Consider the following 27796-nt stretch of genomic DNA (forward strand, 5'->3'; position numbering starts at 1 on the left):
CCCGTCATGAGGCGGTTATACGATTACGTCATCGGGTGGGGAGTGGTAAAGAAACTAACTGCATCTTTAGAGTCTAGAGTCCAAAGATAATGGTAAGAGGCGATTACATTTTCGAACGATAGTTGGTTGTTGCTTCTGTCAATCAAACCATCTGGTTCAAGGAACTAAGCGAACATTAAACGGATTGGGGAATTTATGTTGTCAATCAACGAACAGCGTAGCCGGCCCTCTAACCATCGTGATTGGCTTTTTTTCTTGACATTTTTTTTTGCCTCTGTTAACACTTTTATCTGTCTGGATTCTGACTGGCCGTTAAGCTGTCAGTCGCTGTGAGGTTCGTGGTTAGGAAGTAATGCTTACCTTCTGAGTGGGCAAATAAACTGTCATTCCTCTGAATCGTTAAAAACGATTGGACAAAGCTACAGAGAAGGCAGGAAACCTTGCGATAGCAGTCGAGTGCCGCTGTATGGGCTGAAGACCGGCATTGAGGCAAGGCCTCCTGAAGGTAGTCGCCCGTGCTGGACGGCGATCGCAGGACAGGGAAGGTATACAGATGAAATGATGGATTTCTACGACGGGAAGTTGGTGGAGAAAGCCTAAGCGGGGACAGAATAAAGGGGAGAAGTACTAGAGAATAAAAGAAGGGATTGCATACTGGGGGGTAAAATCTGGGAGAAAGAGGTGGGGGTGACCCAGGAGACGGCCTGCAATATATAAAGGAGGGGGAATTGAGAGGCGTTGGCGGGGATGGTTGAGAACATGGAGGTAAAAATACGAGATCGAGGGCCAGGTAAAGGAGGGCGCTGGGAGGAACAGGACTGAACGAATAATATGAATTGAAGAAAGGCGACTTTCTGCGGGGGAAACGGGACGGGGTTCAGATGCAGACTGGGCAGAAACGAGGTGGGGTTTTAACCAGATGAGGTTTGTGGAAGGAAAGAGATGAGCGGAAGGAAGGTCGGGAGGGAAGAAGGTAAATGAGTTCAGACGTGGGTGGCCTGTGGAAAGAACTAATAGATGGGGTAATATATATATAGAATTCAAAGGGCACTAGGTAGACTGGGAGAGAATAAAAAATAGGGAAAGTTAAGATATGAGGAGGTAAAAAGTTAGCCTGAGAAAGTGAGGAATGGAGAAATGCTCTTCCCTTCTTGTAAGGGAAATCCTATAAGAAAATTTAGGACAGGTAGGATTTGCTGAAAAATGAAATGGGGTGGGGGCGGGGGCTTCTGTGTGTGCTAGGCACTCCTAGAACATAAGAAGCGGAATGAGGTTAGTCCTATAATAGTAGAAATGGAGTAAAACCAGATAGTGGAGGAAATGCTAGCCTAGCAAAAGTAATGGGTGGGGAATTGTTTCTAGAATAGAAGCAGTTTGAAATTTAATTGTATTCTCATGCCACTATCCGGTTTTATTCCATTTCTACTATTATAGGACTAACCTCATTCCGCTTCTTATGTTCTAGGAGTGCCTAGCACACACAGAAGCCCCCCGCCCCCACCCCATTTCATTTTTCAGCAAATCCTACCTGTCCTAAATTTTCTTATAGGATTTCCCTTACAAGAAGGGAAAAGCATTTCTCCATTCCTCACTTTCTCAGGCTAACTTTTTACCTCCTCATATCTTAACTTTCCCTGTTTTTTATTCTCTCCCAGTCTTACTAAATGGATGTGTTGAAGGCCAAGGCTGTTCTGCTTAATTAAAAGAACATTTGCATGGTATTATTCTCTGACAATAATTAGCTTGTGGGAGTGAGCAACCCTGACCTATTTTTTCAGGGTTATTATATTTGGAACCCAAGACTTTTAGATAAATGAAAGTAAGAAAGTAGACAAAGAAAGAGAAATGTCGGATTAATTATAAAATATCAAGAAAAATATATATACTAAATTACATATGGATTAATTCATTAAGGAAAAACTCTTGCCGGTTGATCTCTTGTTTAGAATCTCATTAAATGGGTTGCACTCCTTACTGCACAGGAAAAGAATACTTTTGAATCTAGATAATGTTAACTTGTATATCACATTATAAAGAGATATTAAAAATATGACAGCAAAAGTAAAAAGCTTTGCTTTTGTTGGAGTTGTACTTCCTCATGGTTCTGTGTACTGTAAATAGGACAAGGTTCAAACTTTTGTGTAAAAAGATTTGTGATAGAATTCTCTTAAGTTCTCTCGTATGTCATTAGCTTGCATTTTGAAGAGCTTAAATCTTTAAATTGAGATTGTAGTGAGAGTCCAGAAAGTCTTAGCAATCGAGAAAGTAGGATTAATGAAAGAACATAGGAAAGAAAGTGTCTGGTGGAGAATGTTGGCTCTCATGTCTTTCAAAACAACTACTACTTAGAAATCATGCGTCTGATGGAAATAGAAAAAGGTGCTGAAATATGATAGTAGAAGCATAGATTGGATTAGTCTGAGTATATGGTTGCTGTTCTTAATAAATCAAGGTAAGGCTTTTGGAATTCTTATATTCTGTGTAATTTGTAGTGGGAGCAGATGAAGCAATAGTTGTGATGTAGATTTTAAAAACATTTCAAATTAATTGAAGGACAATTTGTATTGAAAAGTTTGACATGCAAACCAAAAAAGTCATTTCATGGCTTTATATTTAATTCTAAAAATTTGGGCTAGCAATGTTTTCTGATAATATATGTAGAATTATTGTGATATTGACCTTCCTTATCCTCATGTTTCTAACTTTTATCAGAAAATTGTTTCATATGTTTTTAATGTTTAATTCATTTTGATAGATACACTTTAATGGCAATTTAATGACTGTGGAGAGATTTTATTGCTTGAAGCTTGCTGTATACTTACATATGAAAGTATAAGGAAAGTATTTGATCATAAATGTCACCTTATCCATAATTTTAATTAGATAAATAATTGAGGGGAAAATGAAAGAAGTCCTATTCTTCCCAAATTCATTTCCCAAATACTGACCTACCAGCAGTTATAACTCCTCTTCCAAGAAGGAAGGCAACATGTTTTCTATAAATACTGACAATCAAATACTGACATTCTGATTGAGAATCAGAATGCTCAACAATTGGGAATCAGGGAGAAAGATGGGTAGAGATCACCAAATACCTGTAGGTATTAGTAATGCAAGGGTGTAGAATCCCAAGCCCTTGAGGGTTCCTGAAGTAGGGAAAAGAGCTAAAAGAATCTGAATAGCTAAAGCAAGGTTCCATACATATATTAGAAGCTATGTTCTTTATTAAATCCAGTAATTTCTTCAGTAGGCATGAAGTTGTAGGCATGACTTGGGAGAAATATTTGCAGACATAGCTCTTGTGCTGATAAATTGCAAAATCCCTAATGCTCAAAGTGAATTTAAAGTCCTTTTAAATTACTCAGAAATTTATGCTGAATTAAGGCATAATCAGCAAGTTTAAACATCACCCACAGTAAGCTCTCAGTGGTGAGAGAATAAAAGGAGACAAACACCAGTATTCTTTGGAGTGTTGATATTTGGCTCTTGATGGGTAATCAGATGCTAGAAGCCAAATTGATATTTCCTTGAACTGTTCCCCCCCACTTATGTTCACACGTGACTGATTCTCAGAGACTGCCTAGACAAGTCCTTGTAGTTTTCTTGGCATAGTTTTCCAGAAGTGGTTTGCCATTACCTCTTTAGTAGGGCTAAGAGAAAATGACTATCCCAAGGTCATCCAGTTGCCTTTATACCTAATGCAAGACTAGAATTAATGGTTTCCTGGTTTCTAACCTAATGCCTTCATTACTACCCCAGATTGGTTCCCTCTTGAACTGTAGGATAATGCTAAATTACTTAGCTTTTTTGGTCATATTTTTTGTTAAATGTGCACTCCACATCATATTTCTAGCCTGTATATAAAAAAAGTGTTGAACTAATTTAAAATATGATGCCTGTTAATGCCGCTGCTTGATATTTTTGGGTGTGTTTCAGTTTCTGATGAAACTTGCAGCAAGCAGCAGAAGAATCTTCCCTATTCTGGAACCTTGTATTCTTTAACTGCTCCTTCAGGAAGCCTTTTAGAGAAAAAGGAGGAAAGAGGGAAAGATCAAACTTGTAGCTGTTGTAGAAGACTTGTTCCATCTTGTAGTTGCTGTGGGAAAATAGAAGCTTCAAGGAAGTTGCTGGGTGGATTCATTAAGACAGTAAGTCACATGAGTTTATATGCTTTGTTTTGTTGTAAAACAATTTTGTATTCTGAATAAGCTGTTCCAGAATAAAAGTCCACTTAATGTGAGTTTTTTATTCCTGAAGATTTCTCAAATTTATTCATAATCTGAATGCATTTAAAATTTCCTTTAAAATGGAGTATGATCATTTGTTGTATAGTATAGAAAGATATCTCACAAGAGATATTTGAATAAAGTTATTCTAAATATACTTTTTCTTTCTAGAAATGCTTTCTCTGAAGAAATATTTCACTGAAGGACTCATTCAATTCACTATTCTTCTCAGCTTGATTGGAGTGAGGGTGGATGTAGATACTTATCTAAATTCACATCTCCCTCCCTTGCGGGAGATCTTTCTGGGCCAGAGCTCTGCATACACTCAAACACAGTTTCATAACCTGCGGAACACCCTAGATGGCTATGTTATACATCCCAAAAGTGTAGATCTGGACTACTATTTTACAGCTCGACGGCTTCTCAACCAAGTGAGGGCCTTGGACAGGTTTCAGGTGCCCACCACTGAAGTCAGTGCTTGGCTGGTACATCGTGATCCTGAAGGTTCTGTCTCTGGTGCCCAACCCAATACAGGCATTTCCCTTGAGAATGGCAGTAGCCTACAAAATGGAACTGCTTCAGACAATGTAGTCAGAGAAAATGCAATGGAACAAGCATACAATGAAGAGTTGGAAGACCTAGGTGCAGTGGCTCCTCCACTGAATGGTGATCTAACTAAAGAGGTATGTATAGCAATATTCTATGGGATAAACTAAGAGAAAGAAAATAATTGTTTGAGGATCTCTGTAACTTTCATTAATAAATATATTGATTATTGCCAATATTTAACATTTCTTTGATAAGAGTAAAACAACAGTATTAGTAATCTATGTTGATACATGGTGTATATCCAAAAGTCAGACTTCATAAACAATTTATTAAAATGTTGCTATTTTCTTCTAAAACAATGGTTCCCAAACTTTTTCCTTCATTACCCAAAACTGCTTATTAGAAAGTTGAACTTTGAGGACAGGTCATAAGTCCCTTTGTTCATCATCATAACTTTCAATAGTTACTGAATGCATGGTTGTGACTCAAGGACTATCTTTATTAAAAACATAATTCAGTAATCTTTACGTTATTTCAGCAAAGTGCTGTAATAATTTCATTGATTTTCACCTTAATAGGAATAGTTTGGGAGATTTTTGATTATTTTGGGTACACATCACATCTTTTGTGATGGGAAATACATTCAGGCAAAAGAAAAATACAAAGAAAAACTGTTTTTATCCAATTTTGGGTAACATACATGGATTTGAGAAACGTTCTAAACATTTCTTACTCATTTGACAAATGACCTTTGAACATTCCTAAGTACCATAACATTTTCTTTTGGGGAAAGGGATAATGAAACATACTGCAATAATAAGCCTATGGGACATCATTTTTGGTACACCTTGGATATTGTTACCTTAGGCTAAATTTTTTATTGTGTCTTTTAGGTTTTTTTAAACTGTTTCTTGTGGAGGCATCTCAGTTAATAATATCACTGGCTTAATTTGTAGTAATACATAACTTCATTGTAGGTATTAAGTTGGTGATGATTTAATCAATTTTAAATTCTTTCCAATGAATTTTTCTAGTATGTATTTAAGAAAGCAAATGCTTTATAGTCTTACTAAGCAATAAAAACTATCATTTGCAGTCTTCTTTTTTCTCTTTCTGCTATCCTATGTAATTTACTTTATAAGGGTCAGTTCTGGTTTGCTTTGTTTGTACTCTACTTGTGTTTTATTTAGTGATGAGTTCAGTTATTTACATGGATGCTGAAGTCTTTCTCAAACACATGGTGAGATAGAACTACTTCCAGACCATCCTTAATCCCTGGTAGCTTATGTTGCAAGTGGACTGTGTTACTAGAGCTGGTATCCAGGCTTTTTTTTTTTTTGGGGGGGTTGAAGCAGCTGTTGTGACTATCTTCCTCTCTTGTCATGTTGCCTCATCTCTTTCATAGGCAAATACAGAGTAAAGATTTCAAAGGTTTTGCCCTTGAGAATATAAAAATGACATATAAAAGTGACATTTGCTTTGAATGGGAAGCTTTCAGTTGAAGTAAAAGTAAGGCACTAGCAAGCTGAATCATTTTGTTATGAAAAAATAAATACTGTTTTTTTAGAACAAGAAATCAAACCACTTCTGTGGATCTTTCAACCCTCATAATAAATGGTTAAAATTGAAAATTTAAAAACAAGATAACCCTTCCCAAGTATAGTTATGAGGCTGACTAATATGAAGAATTATCTAGATTGAATGTCATTTAAAAAGAGACATTTTGGGTTTGATTGTGGTCGTAAGTCAAGGACTATCTATTGAGTTTTGTTTTTTACAGATTTGAAACCAAGATATTTGATAGTCCTTGGCCATGGATCTAAAAATCAGTACTGTTTGCCATTCTAAATTCAAGGGGCCTGCAAAATATGATGAAAGCGGTAAAGATGAATTTATTAAAGCTCATTTGATTTAGATTTTTATCAAACTCTGATTGATATGACAAGTCTAATATTTTTTTTTTGTGATAAACCTGCTTAGGAGCTTCCTTCCCCAGGAATGGTACCATAAATAAAATATCTTTCCATGATTTATTTTGAAGTTATTACTGATTATAGTTCAATGGCTACAATGGAACCAGGAAAAAGTACGCTATAGTTTTATAGCCAAGTATTTTGATCCTTGCTGGTCCTTTCGTTCTCTTAGACTGCTCATCCTTTTATGGCAGTTATGTATAGACTCTGTAATTTTTCACATTATAGAAGAATTTGAGCATTTGATCTGTAAGCTTATGAAGTAGCTTACTAGAAAGTGGTTTTCCTTAGAATAAATTTATGACAAACTTGAACTCTATATATAGCTATTAAGAATTTCTATAATAAATTATTTAATATACAGTATATGCTGCCATAAGATTTTTTTTTGTTTACTTACCAGCCAAAGGAATTAATTTTATGTGCTTCTGTATTGGAATCTAGATACAGAGAACACAAATCTATAGGGCAATGATATGGGCATAATATTTAGATTCAATGAGGCAGTATATGCTCTCTTTTCACAAGTGCAGGAGACTAAAAATACATGCACTTTGGAATATAAATAGATAATTTAAAAAATCATGAGATGGAAGATTGGATTTAGTTCAATCTTAATCAGGAATTCCATAAAAATATAATGTGGAATTCACGATAGATGACTTAATACATTTATTCTTGAGCTCTGGTTGTTTTGTGTACCGTTATATAGACTACATATAAATGAACAGAAATTCTGTGGAGGAAATAAGATACTCAGAAAAGCTTTCTAAAATATATATGACTTCAAGTGGACACTTTCCTGATGGTTCTTGGACTGATATTTCAAGGGTAGGATGTAAAACGATAAAGATTTGTACATTTTTTATTTTTAATATATATTTATATATTTGTAATACAAAATCTGGGACTACAGTATATAAAACAAATAGAATGTGCTAATTAATTAGTTTTTATACAATATTTCTCAATTATGTTTTCCACACTTTTCATGTTTATTACTGAAATTATTACTGTTGTATAATGGATTGGCAGTTTGCCAATATATCCAATTTCTTTTCAGTACAGTGCACAGGATATATTTTTTAAAGTAGAGTGAAATGAATGCAGTGGGCTGTCCATCCAACAAAACTTAGTGGTGGGGCATGAATTCTTGAATTTTTATAATATAATTGGCCATAGTCCCAGAACCCCAACTTTTTTCCTGTCCATTGGAGTATCATTGAATTTCAGTAACACCTCTGAAAATTTTGCATTGTCCTGCAATATTTGATACCTGAAACATAAAAAAATTGTTTACATAGTTAATTCTACCTCCCCCCCCCAACCCACAAAATTCTGACCCTCTTGAATTCCCTGCAAAAACTAGAGATGAACATATATATCCTCTATTCTTTAGGGTAATTTATGTCCTTGGTCTCATGGCCTAGATGTGAAATGTGGGCCTCAGTTATCAGAAGTGCATTAAAGTTTTTTAATAAGCTCTATCATGAAATTACTGTTATAGGAATTAGATGTATTTGAATTTGTTTTATTTATTCAATTTGTATTCCACTGCAATCTCACAATTTTTGGAAGTTTTTAAAGGAGTTGGGTACTGCTTTAGATAAACAAGTTCAAGTATTAACTTAGTTTTGAAACTAACTTTGTAACTTGTCTTAATTAGCTAAGTTCACAGGTTTTTATTACTACAGTTCATTTAATTCTGAAAGAATGTATTATGTGAATTCAGTCATTTATGACTTATTCAATAAACCATAATGCAGCATATTGGCTAAACCTAACTCTGAACTTAATTGATAGTTGTAAAGATATTTAATAGATTATTGTTATAAGAACAATGAAATAGTGCTATGCTGTTCCTTTGAAGGGTATTAATGTACTATGTGGCTTTAGACTTTATCTTGCTTCCTCTTAAAATGTCAGTTTCTGTAATGGGAAAAGTTACCCACCTCACAGGGTATTACTGAATCTCTATATAGAACATTCTTATTATAAAAATGTTTAGATTGCAGTGGAAAGGGCTTCTGAATAAAAGAACCCACCTCAATATAGATCTGAGCTTTAGGACCTTGATAACTGTTGTATTGTTACAAAATACTAGGAATGAATGCTGGGATTATTTTGGGGTGAGTCTAAGGCAGGGGTCTTCAAACTTGACAGCTTTAAGACTTGTGGACTTCGACTCCCAGAATTCCTCCTCCAGCCATGTTACTCAGAAATTGCTGAGCTAACATCACTGGAGGAGGAACTCTGGGAATCGAAGTCCACAAGTCTTGAAGTCCACAAGTCTTAAAGCTATCAAGTTTGAAGACCCTTGGTCTTAGGTGTTGTTTTCCTTTTTCTCCTCTCAAATTCATACAGCCTCCAAATGCATTCTAATTCTAAATATTTTAAAATCTCATTTTTAGTATATTTTCTTTACTATTGGATGTAGTAAGTTGAGGATTTTAAATGCTTAGACTGGATAGGAAGTAATTCATTCTAATCCAAATATGACAAGTAAGCATTATTCTGGCTTCAAAACATTATTTTCCTTACAATTTCCAAGGAAAAGTTTCTCTCCTACAATAGCCATGTAATATTCCTGAAGACATTGCTAGATGGGGTGGTTTATTAAATCCATAAATTTATGTCATGTTTAATTGTTTCATTTCTGATTGCTATTAAAATAGAGAAAATTAATTTCTTGTTGAAAGTTGAAAATTAATTTATGCGTTGTTATATCACTTTAGTTTTGGTAATTTTTAGTGTATAAATTGAAAAAAAGTATAATTCCTTTTAAGGATTTTAAATCACAGAAAACCTTTCTAGAGAACAGAGTCTGTGGTAGCAAAACCAAAAACCAGATGTTTAGTAATGTCTAGAATAGTTCTATTGTTGAGACCACTGTTTGATAACTAGTTCACAATGAGATAAGTACAGAATTCAAGAGTGTGTAGAATCTTAATAAGTAAGAATCAAGCTCCATTTATCATATTAACAACTTTAAATATTGATGTAAGGTTTGTTCAAAGTGTATCATGGTTATTTAATACAGGACGTTACTATTTTACTCATATCTTTTGGTTTAGTTATAATTGCAGAATGAGGAAAAGTTAGTGTAATAGCGAGTCTCTATATTGCCCATACACACAATTTTAATGAACAACAGGTATAGTTTTTGTAATTCTTTTTTCCCCTATGATGTTTGTTCTGCTTGGTTTTATTGAAATTTAACAGTGTTATGTCTGTTAAATTTAACAACAATTGTATTTTGTGTGCCTTTTTAAATTTTATTTTTCTAATTCATTGTTATTGTATATAAATACAAAGCCTTTATGTTCATAATGGATTGAAAATTTTAAAAAAAACCTGGTCCTTCACAACATATAGTTTTAAAAGCACTATTCTAGAGTTATTCAGGTGTAACAGAGACTACTGTTATTACTATTATATCAGCACAACAATGATTGGCTATTTCTAGAAAATTCTATAAGTGGGCTATGATATGCAGTTTTGCAAATGCAGAAAATGTGTGCAACTGCTTTCTATATATTATTTAGATATTCTTAAAACTAAGGAAAAGTTTATGAACCTATGAATTTCCAGTTATTATTAACTCTGTTTTTCCTATCAGCCTTGATTTTAAGTAAAGAAATTAATTCATGTTCCAAGGTTACATTCTGCATTCCCTTTCAATGGTTCTCTGGAACATAACCTTTGTGAGATTCTGTGTTCCTACTTGTCTTCAGACGCTTGAGTCATTCCCTTTTTCAATCCTGTTTCAGTTTTCATATGCGTCTTATATTGTGGGTTGTTTCTGTGTGTCCTGGGATTGAGTGATTAATAAACTAGGAAGTTACAGCTGCCCACTAAGTGGGTTTTTTATTTATTTATTAGCTGATAATCGGGAGTTGCCCAGGTATTTATTTATACCAATCCTGTATTAGACAGGAAAATCCTGTAGTTGTGACTCACATCGTTGTACTGTCTCTTGTGCAGTGTCGCAAGTCTTCTATTCCTCTCCTGGGGAGTTTCTTGTCTACGCTGTGTTTCATTTTTTTATTGCACTTGGCCAATCACCTGACGTTTCCTTGGAGGGCTCAGAGGGAGCCCCCTTGTGGAATACTGTGAAGCCGTTACCATGGCAAGTCCACTGTGCTATACAGTAGAAGCCATTTTAAGGCACACACACACCCTGAGGGGTGTTAGGGGTGTCTTACCCCCACAGTATTTGTTTCCATAGTGTAAATCATCTGTGTACCAAGTTTGGTTGAAATTGCTCAAGGCATTCCAGAGTTATGTTGACACACACACACACACACACACACACACACATATTTATGTGTATGAGTTTAAAGATTTGATAATGCTAGTACCTCTAAGATACCATTGCAATATTTCTCTGGCTTTGTCTTTTGGATTTTAAATATATATTTTTCATCTTATACCTTTTATACTTTTGTAGAGTAAATGCTACACGTGGCTTTTTCTACCAGAAAGCTTATTTTAATTATACTGTAATATTTCCACAACAAGGGATAAAAATAAATGTCTAGCTCAGGCAACATGTGATAAGAATTGCTAGAGTTTGTGTTGTCTTACAGTAGCATTTTTTATTTCAAGCCTGTCTCTATTTGGACAACATAGATTGTAAACATCAGCAATTGCTAAACATCTTGATTTTTTTCTTGTCTCAAGTGACCCCTGCTCTTTCCAACATGTACAAATTAATGAAGCTTAGCTAACATATCCTAATATATGATCAGATTTTTTTTGAGACCACAGTTGAACTTCTTCATGATCCTCTGGTGATGTCTAGTAGGACTTTGAACAAGGTCAAGCTGTTTAGCATAGAATTAGGATGATAAAATAGGATGCAAAAATTGAGACAAATATATTAAAATACATTTAGTAAAGGAAAGCACAAATCTTTAAAACATTACATTTTCAATGATAAAGCATATATCTTTGAGCAAGAATTCAGTTTAGCATCTTTTAATGTTTCAGTTCTATACTACAGTGATGCTTTTGCTATTAGTCTTATTTTAAGGGTTTTTAGGGATTGTCATGGTTTGACATTGTTGAGCAGCTGTAAGTTTTATGTAGGATTAGACCAGGGGTCTTCAAACTTGACAGCTTGAAGACTTGTGGACTTCAACTCCCAGAATTCCTCCTCCAGTCATGTTAGCTCAGGGATTCTGGGAGTTGAAGTCCATAAGTCTTATAGTTGTCAAGTTTGAAGACCCTTAGATTAGACTTTACCAGTCAGCTAGCAAGCCAGCCTGCTGTCTATCCATCCTTCACTGCCATATGTCATACCATTTTCTTATTGTTGATTATTTGTTATTATTTGCTTATTCTCATGATACTTTCTTGCTTGTTTTTAAATGACAAGAATGACAAAAACTGTTGCCACCAAGTTAGGAAGAAATAGAAGAAACTCTGTCTACATCAACAAGTCATGTAGGTCCTCTAGGTGTCTTGCTATTTTGCATTCTCCAAAACCGAGAATCAACTCTGCCTCCTTTCTGTGTACAATGGTAGTTTTTGCTGATCTTGCTGTGCAACTTTGATCCAACTGCACCCCTCTGCTTTTGCCTGAGACTTCAATTTTTAAACTCAAGTTCTCTTTTAATACAATATTTCCATTTGATGTATGTCTCAACAACTCTAGAACAGCGGGTCCCAACCTTTTGGGCACCCAGGGACCAGTTTCATTTTTTCCGTGGACCAGGGGAGCATTTGTTTCCTATGCTGTCTGGATCGAGCGTTTGTGTGGATGGGGTTTTGCTCACTTGCATGGCAGAGGTTGAGGACCCTTGTTCTAAATGGCCTATACAGCTAGTCCTTGCTTAATAACCATTCATTCAGTGACTGATCAACGTTATGCAGGTGCTGAATGAATGAATAACTGGCCTTCCAAGTTACAGCTCTTGTAGCCAAAGGATCACATGTTCAAAATTCAGATGTTTGGCAGCCTACCCAGGGCAGTGTGCACTTAAAAGCCTTGTAAAGGGCCAGCGGTTGCTTTGTATGTGGGAGGAAGAAGATGGTATAAATGGGAGGAAAAAGACAGTGATAGACAATAGGATGGCAGGACTAGGCAGAAGAGTGCAGGGTAGCTGAAAGGGCAGAGATGGGTGGGAAATAAGCAGGTTGAGAATTTGAAGCAAAGGCGAGTATGGCAAGTAGATCAGAAATTTGATGTCCTTGCCTAATAACAGCATGGTCCGGGCTTAACAACTGTAACCAGGACTACTGGAACTGTTGTTGCTCAGCAGTGTGATATATGATGTTTCACCTAACGACTGATTTGCTTAGTGATGAAAGTTCACTCCTAATTAGAATTGTTAACCAAGGACATGGTTTTTAGAAAAATAGTGCCATATCTCCAGGAGTATGATCCTATGACACATGTTTTATTAAAAAGTTACTACTGTTTCTACACTGGAAAGTCATGGGTTGTACAATAACTTGAGGCTAAATTGTGAAAATATTTTATTATTGCCATCTGTTACAACTGCTTGAAAAGGGGGTTGTAAGTTTGAACTCTGAAGGAGACAAATCCTGATGTAAGCTTTTGACAAGCTGTCAGAATATAATGTGAGATACTGGTTAAAATGTTGAACTAATTCTAAAAAAACTCAGTTTTGGTTTGGGAGAGTTTGGTTTTTTGTTTTTATTTTTACTACTGTTTTGTTAAATGTACTTTTTCCTATGAAAACAGATTAATCTTTCTCTGATCATTTAAATAATATTCCTGTACTGTTGGAAAGTATGTGGCTTGTCCTGGATGCAGACAGGCTATGTTGAATATCGGTCCAAGAATCCTGGAAGGTTTCTTGAAACAATATTTTTAAAAATAATGCCCAGGATAAAACTTAAATTGAAAAGAATGTTTTTACATAGCAAAGAAAATACTTCTTAAAGACTAATTATTCTGTGTTTACTAATGTAGCCTATGGTTTACGTGTTGCTAAAGTATAAAGGGAAGAAACTCAAAATTGATATTCGGATAAGTAACTATGAAAAGGGATATAAATGAAAATAATCAATTATGAAATTAAATAGGTTGAATATATACTATGTCAGCATCTTCTTCTTTACTAACACTTCTTTGAAAGCAGAGGTCATAGCATCAATAGCTGACATGATTATGGCTTTCAAAAGCTCTTTTTGTCAAAGAAGAGGCTTTCTTATTCTCAGCCCGATACATAATTCTTGTTTTTGTTTCATTTTTTAAAAGGTAGAAGATGTCCTAATTATCTAGTTGCCCTAATCTAGTGGCCTAGCCTGGGCCAACACAAAAACGCATTGCTGCACTATAGGATTTATAGATATTCAGCCATATTGGATACTGCTCATACTTAGAACTCTATTTATTGTGCAACAACACCTTATGGGTGGGAAAAAATGCATTTTTGAAGTATAACATCTAGCAAAGTATAGCATTAATTTCTGCTCTAAGATTCCTGTACTGAACAAACAAAGCCTCTCCTTCATGTCTGCAAAGCTAATGTTGTAAATGTGATGTAATCATAATAAAAACTTGTGAACAAATGGAATTTATAAACTGAATCTTCAGTGGCGGAAAGCTTTTGTTCGACATTTTCTTTCTTTTCTTAAAAATAAGAAAATAAAATGGACCAAAAAACACAACTGTAAGCAAGTTTATATATAATTACATTTAATTTTGATGCAGAATCTCATTTAATGTATGTTGTTTGTTCTAGTTTTCATTTCTTGTATCTGGTGACTTCTCCGCCTGTATTCCAGTGATGTCTCATTCATTGTTAGTGGAATTGGAAGAAAATTACTTGAGTAAAAAGAGAGATTGCATTTCATATTTTATTATTTTATTTTTGTTTTCTGAAAGCTGTAAATCAGAAACTAAAATTCCAGGGTAATTATTGATTGGGGGGACTTGGATAGAAGGAGATTCTAATCCTGATTTATAGGGTCAAAAAGTTCCTTCTAAGTTGATTTTTATCTCTTACCTGTATAAAACCCTCTACTTTGTTGACTGCCACTTTTCTGCTTCTTTTGGAGAGTGAATGAAATATCAGTTGATGAGAAAGAGAGAAGGAAGAGAAAATATTCAGGGCTATCTGGAAAGGCTTCTTTAATGTTGTTCCCCCTGCACCATTGCAACCAACATTGCCTGGTTTGGGTGGGGCATCCAGGCATGGGAGCTTTTCAAGGAGACAGAGACCTGAATGCTGCTGCAGCTCCCAGGGCAGCCTGGGTGGGGTGGAAGCTTAAAAAGCAATTGGCTGTGTGCTTTGCATCCTAGGTGACGAATGCAAGGAGGAGCACTTTCTCCTGCATCCTCAGCAGGGACCAGAGGCAAGGGATTGGTTCTTTCTGCAACCTAGGTAACCAGCACAGGGCGGAGCCTGGCTCCCTCTGCATCCTCCGCGGTGACCTGGGGGAGGGAACTGCCTCCGGCTGCAGCCTAGGTAACGGGTGTGTGTGGGGGTGTTGTCTCAGTCTCACTGCAGCCACAGCACAACACATGGGGTGGGGATTCCATCTCTGCAGCTTGGGCATTGAGCAGGGGGTGGGGATTTGACGGAACTCCTCTCTTTAAACGACAAGCAGAAGAGAGCTGAGGATTGGATCTCATGCTGGAGTGAGGGGAGGGAGGAGGACTAGCTATAGCACAGCACCTGTGGGTCACATGCTGGAAGGAGGGGGGGGGGCTTTCAAACAATTTGGGGGCAGCTAGCAAGCTTGCCAAAAAAAAAAAAAAAAGAGCAACTGCTAACTGAAACTGGAGATGTCTGTCCGGCACTCAGCTTGGGTCACCCAGCTCTGCCTGCCCGGAATCTACGCTCTACATAGACCATGATCTGGGTGGACAGCTCTGGGAGCGGCAGCTGGGGACATGAGAAAGGTATCCTTTCTTTTTAACTCTTTTCTCATCCCTCACGCCTGTCTGCCGCTTGCTTTTATGATAGATTCAGGCCAGATAAAGCTCAGGTACAATGTACTGGAAAGATGTGCAGTAGGAATCATTGGCTGAAGGGTAGATTGGAAAATATCATACAAATTGGAGAAAGAGGTATAATCATGGCTTGAATCTTTAATTTATGTGGATCTTTCAGTGATGCTTTGGTTATAGAAAGAAAATTATGTTGATTATGTATTTTGTGCCAGTGGTTTTCATAGAAAGTGGAGGGGGAGATGTTCAGAATTCTAAAATAAGAATACTTGTACGAAGAAGCAAGCAATTGAGGAAAAATAGATAGCAGTGTTTGAAATTAAGAATGTATTTGATCCATGTGGGTGTTTTGGCCTGCTTTACAATGGAAGTTGGGGTGAGCAAAGGGTGTACTTTATAAATCATTATCAGGTCTTTCCAGCCATACTGCCCAAACACTTCCAAACATTCATAATCTGGAAATAACTAGAAAAGGCATACATTTGGATTAGAATCTTCAATTTGAAGAAATAGTTGGTGAAGGGGTTAAAGGAGAGCGAACGATTGTTTTGTCTAAAAAAATCTATTTGCACTGAATGTTCCATGGAAGAAAGCTAGAGAGGGGATGATTTAAATTAATTTGAATGAATGCCATATAGGGAGATGAGGAAAAAGATATGATCCAAATGCATGTTTGTGATCAGCTAGGCCATGAAAAAATGCAATTGGGTCTTTTGAAGCTGAAGATGCTGAAAGTCTAGGGAGGTCTAGGGCAGTCAGTCTGAGGATGGAAAGAGGAGCTAGCAGTTACAGAATAGTTTGTTTGTAAATTCTGAAATACTAGACCAATGTTTTTGAGTGAATACTAGAATGATTAAATTAAGATAGAAGTATTAGAAATAAACTTATTCTGAATTATTGTTGGAACTATCAGTGCTTTGAAATTGGGTTGACAAATCAGAAAGATTGCAATATTGCTGTATTTTATATTCCCTGGTATTCTGAAATAAAGGGTGATTTAGTTTGTTATGTTCCTGTCTGGAGCAAGGAGAAATAACTTAAAATGAATACTAATTCAAGACTTCTTTGCTACTTATGTATTATATAGGGATAATGATAATTTGATGTGGAAATTGGAAATGGAAATGTAGAAGGGTGGAGCCCCAAGTGCTGACCCATCAGCCTCATTCAGCCAGGTTTGTTTGCAATAAATATTAAAAAAAATATCCCAAAGAATGGGAAGGCATTTCTGGGCCTGAATGAAAGGAACACCCTGCTGCAGTATGTGAATGAATATAGCTTTGGCTGAACTTTGTTTTGTAGTGGAAGAATTTGTAGGATATTGTAGGGCATGGGATAAAAAAGAAATTTTTAGAATATGATAAACCTTTTTAAAGACTGTTGTCGAGGAGGCCTGTTCACTGCTTTATGGTTAGAAGCAGGCAGATTTTTTTTAGAGTGCATCCAGCAGAGTGATTGTTTTCAGTTTGAAGGACTGGTTAAGGTAGGCAGCTCAGCTGTGTGGAGCTGAGGGAGCTGGCAAGGCATAGGACGCATGGCGAGCTGGGTTCTCAAGTTGCATCAGGTGGCTGAAAATGCAGAGAATCTCCACCCCTTTATGCAAATAGACAGAATGGCACCACAGGCTGATGCAAGCCCGCTATGGAGCAGCAATCCGGAATGACAATTGGCCCTCCCTCTCTCACCCAGCCAGCCGTCTGAGCAGTTAAAGCTGCAGACTCCTGCCTGGACAGAGAGAACATTGCTGCGTAGCATGGGCAGGGAGGAGGAGACAGCTCAGTTGCTGTCCATGGAGTCCCTTGTTTGGGCCCCGGAGCAGCCCCTTTGCAGAGCCACTCTTGGCAAGCTCCCTGTGCAGGATGGCTGTAGGGGGGGGGAAGATGTCTGGAGCATCACGGCAGCAGAGATGGTCGAGGGAAGGATCAGGGGAGGAGGGACCACACCCCAATCAGAATGAAGGGCGGCACTTAGAGGTGAGTGGGGTCAAATGATGGTGTGGGGCCTATGTCACAGAATGGATGAAGTTATGGTGGTGTTTTGGGTATAGAAGCTGGAGGCATTTGTGCTGGAAGTTTTGAGGGGGAAGTCATCCTCTCAAGTCTTTTTGATGAAGAGAGACAGTCATTATTTCTTTCTTCGGTTTCTTTCTTTTAGGATATAGATTTAATTGATATCCTGTGGAGACAGGATATTGACCTTGGTGCTGGGCGTGAGATTTTTGACTACAGCCACCGCCAGAAAGAAAACGACGTGGATAAAGAAACAAGTAACGGTGAAGAATGTGGGGATGGCTGGAGGAGCAGAGGGGACAGCAGCAACGCTGACAGAACTGAGGTAGTGGATGGCGAGACAGGGGAGAGCTTCCCTGCGCAGGTAAAAACACCCTGATGGAGAAGCACAGATTTCTTTCCTACCATTCTGATATTTGCTCCATACCTGTCCAGTAAAAAAGATTGCTACCTGTAGTTCAGTTAATTTTCCAAGAAGTAGACTATCTCCCATATTTTTCTTTGGGGTACTGTTTTTATATCTCCTCAAATTAATTGTTTATTTTTATGTGCTTACATACTAAACTAAACTGAGCTTTTTATTTTTAAATAAATAAATTATACGTATATAAATAAATAAATAAACTTGGAATCATATTAATTGGATCTCAGTGAATAGAGACTACATGGAGTTTGTTGCCCAAATTCTTGTGGTCTGTATATTCAGTCCGCTGACCGTCAAGTTTGGTCTTTCCAATATCTTCTTCTGCTTGGGATTCATATGCAGGGGAGAGAATAATCCTCAAGAGGGCAGAATAGGCTCTGGTTCATTGATACTTAAGGGCTCAGCTGCAACTGTTCTTTGGGAAGCAGGCATTCAGAATAATTTCCTGCTGCACTTTCTGTAGGTTTCGTCTAACAAGAAGTACAGGTAGTCCTCGATTTACAACAGTTCATTTAGTGACCGTTTGAAGTTACAACAGCACTGAAAAAAGTGGTTTTTATGACCATTTTCCATGCTTATGACCATAGCAGCATCCCCTCATGGCCATGTGATTTACACTCAGATGCTTAACAACTGATTCATATTTATGACCGTTGCAGTATCCTGGGGTCATGTGATCACATTTTCTGACCTTCTGACAAGCAAAGTCAAGCCAGATTCACTTAACAACAGTGTTACTAATTTAACGACTGCAATGATTCACTTAACAATTGTGGGAAGAAAAGTCATAAAATGGGGCAAAACTCACTTAACAAATGTTTCACTTAGCAACATATATTTTGGGCTCAATTGTAGCCGTGAGTGGAGGATTGCCTGTAAATGGAAGTTATATCTTAATTGTGGCACTTAAGTTTTTCTACAATTTGTTTGCTGCGTCTGGTTTTTTTAATTGGGATCAGTTATCAGATATATGTACTTGAGATGAGCATGAAGTACAGGTAGTCCTCGACTTACAACAGTTCATTTAGTGACTGTTTGAAGTTACAATGGCACTGAAAAAAGTGATTTTATCACCATTTTTCATACTTACGACTGTTGCAGCATTCTGTGTGGTCACGTGATTTACATTTGAATGCTTGACAACTGACTCACATTTATGACAGTTCCCAGGGTCATGTGACCCCTTTTGCGATCTTCTGACAAGTAAAGTCAGTGAGGAAACCTGATTCACTTAACAACCATTTATCTATTTAAGAACTGCAGTGATTCACTTAACAAACTTGGTGAGAAAAGTCATAAAATGGGGCAAGCTCACTTAACAAATTTCTAACTTAACAATAATTTGGGGCTCAGTTGTTGAGAAGTACCTGTACAAACTAGACAGGCCATTTGAAATTCTGCCCTTTGGATTAACTATATATTTACTGTTTGTTGAGAATAATTAATTTTTAAAAATTGCTTTGGATAAAATATATCAGATTTTGAGCAGATGATGCTATTTTGGACTCGGGTGGAACACCTTAAGTCATAGCTTTGCACATAGTCACACATGGATCTTTTCCTCCCTGTCCTCCAGAGTACTTTCTGACTAAAACTGCACAGAGCCACTTTGTGTGTGGTATGGGTGGTCTCCAAATTTGATATATAAATAGGATTAAAAATGGTTGTGTAATTAACTGACATTTTAAGGGAGAAGACCTAAAAACTATAAACTGTAAAAGAGACATAATGACAGTTAAACCATATTTGCCATCACCCTCGCAATTTCTTGAAAGCAAAAAATTCTTTTTCTATTCACTTGAAATCGTCACTCTACCCACTGAGGCTCCTGATAGCAAAAATTAAAAAGCAGATTCTGTGTATCCAAACATTGGCCACTATGTCCCTGGTTTGGTTTATATATCACATTCTAAAGGTCAGGAGTAAAAAGAAGTAAAGGAGAAAGAACATAAATATTAAAGGCTAGAAAACCACAGGAATAGATTATCTTCATAGTCTGGCCTTGTGTCAGTAAAACGGCCATTATATTGTTTTTTTTTCTAGGCGCCTGGGGTGGAGGATCAGACAACCTTGTCTTTGGAGGAGTGTCTTAGATTGCTGGAGGCTACATTTCCTTTTGGAGAAAATTCAGAGGTACATATTTTCACTTTGGAAGTAGAGCTGATCAGTTTGGTTGCCTACTGCAATGCTGAGCCTTCTAGATATAGCAGATTTCAACTCCAGTAATTTTCAGTCAACAGCAATGGTAAGTGGAATTGTGGTAGCTGGAGCCCAACACATCTGGAGGGCATCAGTTGGAGAAAGTTAGCTTAGTGTTCACTCTATTTGTCAGTTCCAGTGGATCATTCCAATTTAGCAATAGTTTGACTTTCCATCTCATGTCCTTGCAATAACCTTGTGAAATAGGCAAGTGTGCTATGCTTTGAGAAGAATAGAATGTTCTGAATAATCCAGGAATTTGCTCACCCATTAACCTAAATGCCTTGTCTGTTTTAAAATGACAGTATTTCATGTCTTGCAAATTGAACCCCCTTTCCCTCCCACCATCTTGCTTTGGTCTTATTCTATGTAGTTTTAGGGAGGTTAGTAGAATACAGACTGAATCTCACTTATTTTCACTCTTTCATGAAATTCTTTGCCAAACTTTATCCTTTATTCCATCCTATTCACATGATTTTTATGAACGAATATAATATATAATATCTTGAGCTACTATTATTTATTCATGCCTTTATAGAAGTATCAAGTATATTTAAGTAAATAATAAATCTTGGGAAAGAGAATGGCTTGCTCTAGCATGTGGCAAAAGAACCTCTAAATTTCATACACCGAAAGGAAAGGAAAATGATTTATTACTGTTTTAAAACCACCTAAAACTTTATTCGTTCACTCTGCTGTTTTGTTTTAGTTTCCAGCTACAGATGTTCCCAGCTTAACTGACTCTCTGTCTAATGAGAGTGGGCCTTCTGTCGTGTCAGACGGGCTTCTGTCTCCCCTTCTGACAGAGTCAGAGTTGCCCTTTGATCTGGAGCAGCAGTGGCAGGACCTCATGTCTATTATGGAAACACAGGTGAGGAAGGCGTGTGTTAGTTTTTCCAGGACAATATATGTAGGGTAATCTATGCTTGGTGGATTTAGCATTGCTCTTTGTCCTGCTTGCATCAGTTTCCCACAATCTATAGGTACAGTCCTGGAAGTGGAAGAAAGTTGGATTTCTCCATATACACATAGTTCCCGGCTTCAGTTTGGATCAGAGAATTTACTTAACAACATTGCTATTGAATTGCTATTGTTTTACAAGCCTTCAGTCAAAAGTAAAGCAACATTTTATTTTCTTTGTAATATCTGTAGTGTAAGCACTTTTTTTTTTTTAGTCCTGCTAGGACTTTTTTTCCTGTAGCATTTGGTAAGATAATAGAATGGAACACTCATCACAAAAAGGATAAAAGCAAAATTCCGTAGAGTTGTAACTTTCTTAAAACCATCATCTTGTTGAATGTATTCATCAAAATCACAAAAGTGAGTGGCACTAAATGGTTGCCAACGAGAGAGTGAAACAGAGACACTTCCAAACCATTTCTTAGGTGGGAAATCCAAACAATTTTCAGGATTCTAATCATTCAATGCAACCTAGGAACAAATCCTTCATATGCCCAACCATGCAGCATGTCTGTACTTGAATTATATCACAAAGCGTTTGTTCTTGCCAGGATTTTTTTTTAAATTCTGCCAGTAATGGATGCTCTCTCCCTGGAATTTTTTGAAAAATCTCTTTTATTTCTAGAACATGCTAATGTGTTTAGATCAAATAGCTACTGGTCTGGCAGCAGGATGATCTATAACATTGTGTTAAATGTTTAGCTTTTGTTCAGGAATCCCCTTCTGTTCATTTATATAACAGGTAATTGTCTTCCCTCCTTCCACTTTTTTTTTTTTGCCAAAAACCTGGTGGCTAGAGGGCAGAATTGGGTAGGATACGCATTTGTATGTAGAAAGTATCTTGAGGGGAAACAATAGCTAGGTCTTCCTAGATGCTTTCTTGATGATTAGAGGGCAGTAACTAATAAGATTGTTTTTTAAGAATATGCTATTTAATTTCTGATTTGTTTACAGTAAACTCCATATCTGAGTTTTTTGTTCATTTAAATGGATGAGAAGACTACCATAAACGTTGATATGTACAGGTAATCCCAAGGTTACGAGCGTTCCCTTAGCGAACGTTCGAAGTTACACAATAAGCGCTCCCTAGTGTTTACAAACAAGTCCCAAAACTATGAATCTTGCAGCATTACGGCAGTTGTTTGCCCTTATGAACAAATGCAGAGGCTCTGCAACATTCATCCTGCACTTTTTTGGCCAAAACAGAGTTTCAGAGGGGCTGGACCACCCTCCAATGCTCCATTTTGGCTTGCGCAGGCCTCACCTGGCACTTTGCAGGCCAAAATAGAGGGTTTTTAGTGGCAGCCTGCCTGTCTGAACCACTATTTTGGCTTGCAAAGTGCTGGGTGAGACCTGTGCAGGCCAAAACAGAATTTCGAAGGGGTGGGCCAGCCCCTCTGAAGCTCCGTTTTGGCCCAAAAAAGTGACAGACAAGGCCTGCATGGGCCTAAACGGAGTGTCGGAGGGGCACGCGTAGCTGGGAGGCCGGAGAGCAGATAGCTTGCTAGATCTTAATAAGGTAAGTGATCCAGTGCAGCAGGTTGGAGGGAGGAAGAAATTGTGGGGAATATGAGGTATTTCAGTAGGTTGGGGAGACCTTGGGTGGTCTTAAGCAGGTGGCCTGTTCCATCACTAGGCTCCCATGGCCTTTCCTACCCTGAAATACCTCGTGCACTTAAGGAACTGCACATTTGATTGGCGAATGTGTGAGCAAAAGGGTGGGAGGGATTCCATTCAAGGTACGAGATCCACTCCCAGGAATCCTTGGGTTACGAGTGGAATGAGAAGGCTCCATTCCATTTGTAACTCAAGGACTACCTGTACATGATTCCAGGCCAATGTGCCAAGAATATAAGATACTAGGTTTGGAATTAAATCCAATATACTGCCTCTGCTATCTTCTATGCCCCTTTTTCTGGGAGACAGGAGGTCTATTGGATCAGATTTTATCTTTGTGTTAAGTGTTGTAAGCAGTGAGGTAAATTTGATCCACCAGTAATTCTGCTTTTGGAAACATAATCCATTGTTACTTTTTTCTTGGACTCTTTATATTTTATGATGTTGATTGAATTGGACAATATTGAGACCTGCAGAATCTAAACAGTCTCTTTTTCCTTTGCAGAGCATGGAGGTAAATAGCACTACAGCTGTAGAAACTCTATATAACAACCCAAATGGAAATCTTTTGACAGCCAACTACAGCCTTGCTCCATCTACCCCTATTAACCAGAATGTCAGCCTGCATCAGGCATCGCTAGCTGGCTGCACACAAGATTTTCCTTCCCTGTTCAGCTCTGAAATTGAAAGTCCCTCAGTGGCTGGCAGCTCAGCTTTGCTGCAGCTGGTTCCTGACAACTCCACTGGCTTCAATACCACATTTGGCTCTACCAACCTAAGCGGAATTTTTTTTCCGCCCCAGCTAAACTGCACTGCAAATGAAACATCTGGGTCTGAACTCCCAGACCCTCTTGGAGGGCTTTTGGATGAAGCCATGTTGGATGAGATTAGTTTAATGGATTTGGCTATTGAAGAAGGCTTCAACCCAGTGCAGGCATCCCGCTTGGAAGAGGAATTTGATTCAGACTCAGGGCTGTCTCTGGACTCAAGTCATAGCCCTGCTTCTCTCAGCAGCTCAGAAGCATCCTCCTCCTCTTCAGCCTCTTCCTCCTTTTCTGAGGAGGGAGCTGTGGGCTATAATTCTGATAATGAAAATGTGGATTTTGAAGATGCAGAAGGGGCTGTTGGGTATCAGCCAGAATACAGCAAGTTCTGTCGGATGAGCTACCAGAATCCTCCTCAGTTGCAATACCTGCCTTATCTTGAGCATGTGGGTCACAATCACACATATAACATGGCCCCCAGGACCTTAGACACTGATGAGTCCCAGCCAGCTAGTGTAGGAAAGAAGAGTTCCAAAGAAAAGCAAGCTGATTTTCTAGATAAGCAGATGAGTAGAGATGAACATAGAGCCAGAGCCATGAAGATTCCTTTTCCCAATGAAAAGATCATCAATCTGCCAGTAGAGGAATTCAATGAACTCCTGTCCAAGTATCAATTGAGTGAAGCACAGCTGAGTCTAATCCGTGACATTCGCAGAAGAGGTAAGAATAAGATGGCAGCCCAGAACTGTCGTAAAAGAAAACTGGACACTATTCTCAATCTGGAGCGGGATGTAGATGATTTGCAGAGAGACAAATCAAAACTCCTCAGGGAGAAGGTGGAATTCCTCAGGTCCATCCGCCAAATGAAGCAAAAGATGCAGACCCTCTACCAGGAGGTATTTGGCCGCCTGCGTGATGAGAATGGCCAACCCTATTCCCCAAATCAATATGCTCTACAGCATGCCAGTAATGGCAGTGTTATTCTAATACCACGTTCCTTGGCTGACCAGCAGGGACGGCGTCAAGAGAGGAAACAGAAAGACAGGAGGAAGTGAAAGATGATGAATATCATTTGGAAAGCATAAAACTTGCTGAATCTGCAACTTCGAGAAGGGCTGAGCCCAGAAGAATTTGGAGGAACTTTCATGCCTTCTTATCCAATATATCTTCTCAAACCATGATAGCTGCCAGCCAGTGTATAGGAGCAGACTGCTGGGCAGGGGGCCTACAAGTCTTGTGAGGCGGAATGGCAAAGCATGTTGGGAAAGACCTGTGCTTCCAAAAACCTCAAACCAATTGGACATTATGAGAGTGTGAATTAGCTGGCATAATGTGTGTTTGCGGGGGGAGGGGGGAAATATCAGCAGAGGATAAAAAAAATTGAATTGTTAAGGCTGGCTTTTTGTAAAGGAAGAAATGTTAAATGGATAGCTTGAGAAGACCTAAGAGTATTTTTTTCCTTTGAATTCCCAAGTCTTGGATATTTCAGGTAGCTGGTTGGATTTTTTAAAACTAATTTGACATCAATTACATGCAGTTCAAAACCATGCCTAAATCTGAATACTTAGCCATGATTTCTTCGTAAATCTTTATGTACTTAACTACAGAGAGAGCACAGAAAATTGTACTAGAGAAACATTTCCCTCAAGCTGAAAGTTAAGAATTTCCCATTCAAGTTTATATGTAGTACCATTTTGTACTTCAACAATTACAACTATTTGGCAGGGTAGGAGCGGAAAGTGTTAATAGGATTACTATAGAAATGCATCTTTATCATTCCTCATCAATTGAATACTTTGTTAAAGATGTTACTTGCCCCCAGTGAGGAGCCAGCATTAAATCTGGGCCAATATCAAGATCCATTACAATATGATGGTGCATGGTAAAATTGCATGCTATAAAGCTGTCTTTTCCCATTGATTGGTTTAGAGAGACTGCTTTGGGTGAAGGGAAGTGTAGGGCCAAAGATGTAGATCTTCATTTGACTAGAGTCTGCAAGGTGTGTGACCATCACCATTTGGTCTACATCACAGCAGGTTTTGCTTCTATTAGGTGGGCATGCTGTGTTAAAAGCCATCTACAGCAAGCCTCTTTTTGAATGGGCACTTTGATTCTAATTTATTATGGTTTAGAACTCTAGGTTCCTATATTGTTTCCTCTCCCCTGTAGGGCTATAGAATGAATAGTATGCATGTAGGATAGAAGGGTGGTACTTCCCCTGAAGATCAAAGCTACTGAAAGTTTTTTCTGCCATAAAGACTCAAAATGTGTTAACGGTGATTCCACAGCTGGCTTCCCTTCTGTCCTTGGATGTCATTCCAACTTCCCCTTTCCTCCATTGAAAAAAATAAAATAAGGCGAAGGGTGAGGGTAGTGCCTTGAACACAGCTAGCCTCAAACTCTGAGGCCATCCCCGAAGCTGTTAACTTGCAGTATAGCACAGCTGGAAGTATTACTGACTTGACCAGCAACTGTAGAGCTAAATGGCTTTGGTTTTTTTCCAGCCACTCAGTCCTGTGTATGTGATGATATGTGAGGGCATAACACTGAAATGGGCATCCTCCTGAGAATTGTAGAGATAGAGTGCATTGTTTAAATGGTATAAAGCAATGTTTGCAAACATACTAGGTTTTTTTGAAGGCCAAAATCTTAAAAAAAAGTGGATAAGAAGTATATGTATGAAGCCTTCTCCATTTCTCATGCTTTTAAATTAACAGCATGAAATTTGAAGCACAAAATGTGTTGGAACTGTGACTTGTTGGATGGGTAGGATGGAGCCCTGTTGTGTGCATGTGTTAATTTATTTCTGAGGTTTCATTCAGAAAGGTTTCTACTATGAGCTATTGGGAAAGTGAAGAGAGTGTGAGCACAGGACAAAATAAAATGGCTTATTCACTATTTGAACCTTGATTTGTGTGTCTTCTTTACCTTGGATTAAACCTAATGTATATATTTATAGCAATGCTCTGATTATTCTGTAGGCTGATGAAGCTGCTGCCTTAAATTATAGTCACAGTGAATGCACAGATAGTTCTTAGCTGTGATAATAGGAGTGCGTCAGTGTAGTTATTAAAACTTTCCTTTTGTGAAACTAATGTATATTTTCAAGATCATGAAGAATCTGATGTTTAGTTTCTTGTAAGTATATATAGTAAGATCTCCTTACAAATTGATTTGAGATATTTTCTTTTAACAAATTCTGTACCATAATGCTTATGGGCTACAGCAGTATGTATTGGGGGAAAGGGATTTTTCTTCTTTTAGAATGTCTCATCTAGTGCAATAGTTCTGAATCTTTTCTTCACCATCGATCCCCTTTGTATACTTTTTGTGGCCAGACCAGCCATGGACCTCCAGACTTAATTCAAGATTTAAATAACATTTCTTCAAGGCTTCACAAACTCTGGTGATGACATTGCGGGTCCCCCAGGGGTCTGTGGACCATGGGTTGAGAACCACTAGTCTAGTTAATTTACTATCATATGAATTGTTTGCAAAAATTAATGGAATATAATTTGGTACTCTTGAACAAAATCTGAGCTAGCCAAGAACTGTAAGAGGATGTCCTGTCTTGGATTGTTTAAATGAAAAGAATAATCACAAAATGTTCATGATATAATTAGAACAAGCCATTTTCAGAATTTGTTCAAAATAAAATTGATTGTAAATGTAGCCCACACATGGTAAAGATTCCTGGCTCCTAGCTTTGTTTTGCACTTTTAAAAAAGAAAGCTAACGTTCCTGGAATCTGAATCCAGGGATAGCTTGAATGTGCATTACTTTCTTTCCAATTTTAACCATGTACCCTGTAGACATCTAGATCACAACTTCCATTTTGATTCCCTTAGCTGGGGTCATCCACATTTTCAATTCAGTTTGTATCTTCACTAGCATGCATTATCAGGCAACAATAGAAAACAAGTATTAAAAAGATTTTAGCATAGATTTGATGAATCTTAAATTACTAATAGCTAGGTCCTGGAGAAGTCTGATGTTCCTGTTTCTTAACGTACACTTTACAGGTGTAGTCTCCATTTAAACTCATGCCACTTATAGAACAAGTTCACTAGACCTGAAGAACTGTTCCAATATTAACATTCTGTTCTCTTGTTCAATTTGTTGCATGACAGCAAGATGTTAGCATAG

At 37.7% G+C, this 27796-nt stretch overlaps 1 protein-coding gene across 3 annotated transcripts; it reads left to right on the plus strand.

The window, feature by feature from the left end:
• Positions 1 to 21: 21 nt before the first annotated feature.
• On the plus strand, positions 22 to 26554 carry NFE2L1 (NFE2 like bZIP transcription factor 1). Of its 3 annotated transcripts, none has more exons than XM_087945332.1 (7): positions 22 to 545; positions 3937 to 4148; positions 4398 to 4909; positions 17832 to 18050; positions 20154 to 20243; positions 21019 to 21180; positions 23392 to 26554. In XM_087945332.1, the coding sequence occupies exons 3-7, from the start codon at positions 4400 to 4402 to the stop codon at positions 24703 to 24705; spliced, it is 2295 nt and encodes a 764-aa protein (XP_087801458.1). In that variant the 5' UTR covers positions 22 to 545; positions 3937 to 4148; positions 4398 to 4399; the 3' UTR covers positions 24706 to 26554. The 3 variants fall into 3 exon arrangements, with proteins under 3 accessions (XP_087801458.1, XP_087801459.1, XP_026525546.1); XM_087945333.1 differs by lacking the exon at positions 22 to 545 and adding an exon at positions 2355 to 2452; XM_026669761.2 differs by lacking the exons at positions 22 to 545; positions 3937 to 4148; positions 4398 to 4909 and adding an exon at positions 17280 to 17650.
• Positions 26555 to 27796: the final 1242 nt, after the last annotated feature.

This window comes from Notechis scutatus, chromosome Z (genome assembly GCF_049901735.1).
Source record: "Notechis scutatus isolate UNSWTSFEM ecotype Mainland chromosome Z, rNotScu1.2, whole genome shotgun sequence".
NCBI lineage: Eukaryota > Metazoa > Chordata > Lepidosauria > Squamata > Elapidae > Notechis > Notechis scutatus.

Bases quoted from the DNA above. Each gene is read 5' to 3' on its own strand.
- NFE2L1 (XM_087945332.1), top strand. From the start codon at position 4,400: ATGCTTTCTCTGAAGAAATATTTCACTGAAGGACTCATTCAATTCACT. The intron at 18,051-20,153 runs GTAAAAACACCC...TTTTTTTTCTAG, and splicing joins GGGAGAGCTTCCCTGCGCAG to GCGCCTGGGGTGGAGGATCA. The intron at 21,181-23,391 runs GTGAGGAAGGCG...TTTCCTTTGCAG, and splicing joins TGTCTATTATGGAAACACAG to AGCATGGAGGTAAATAGCAC.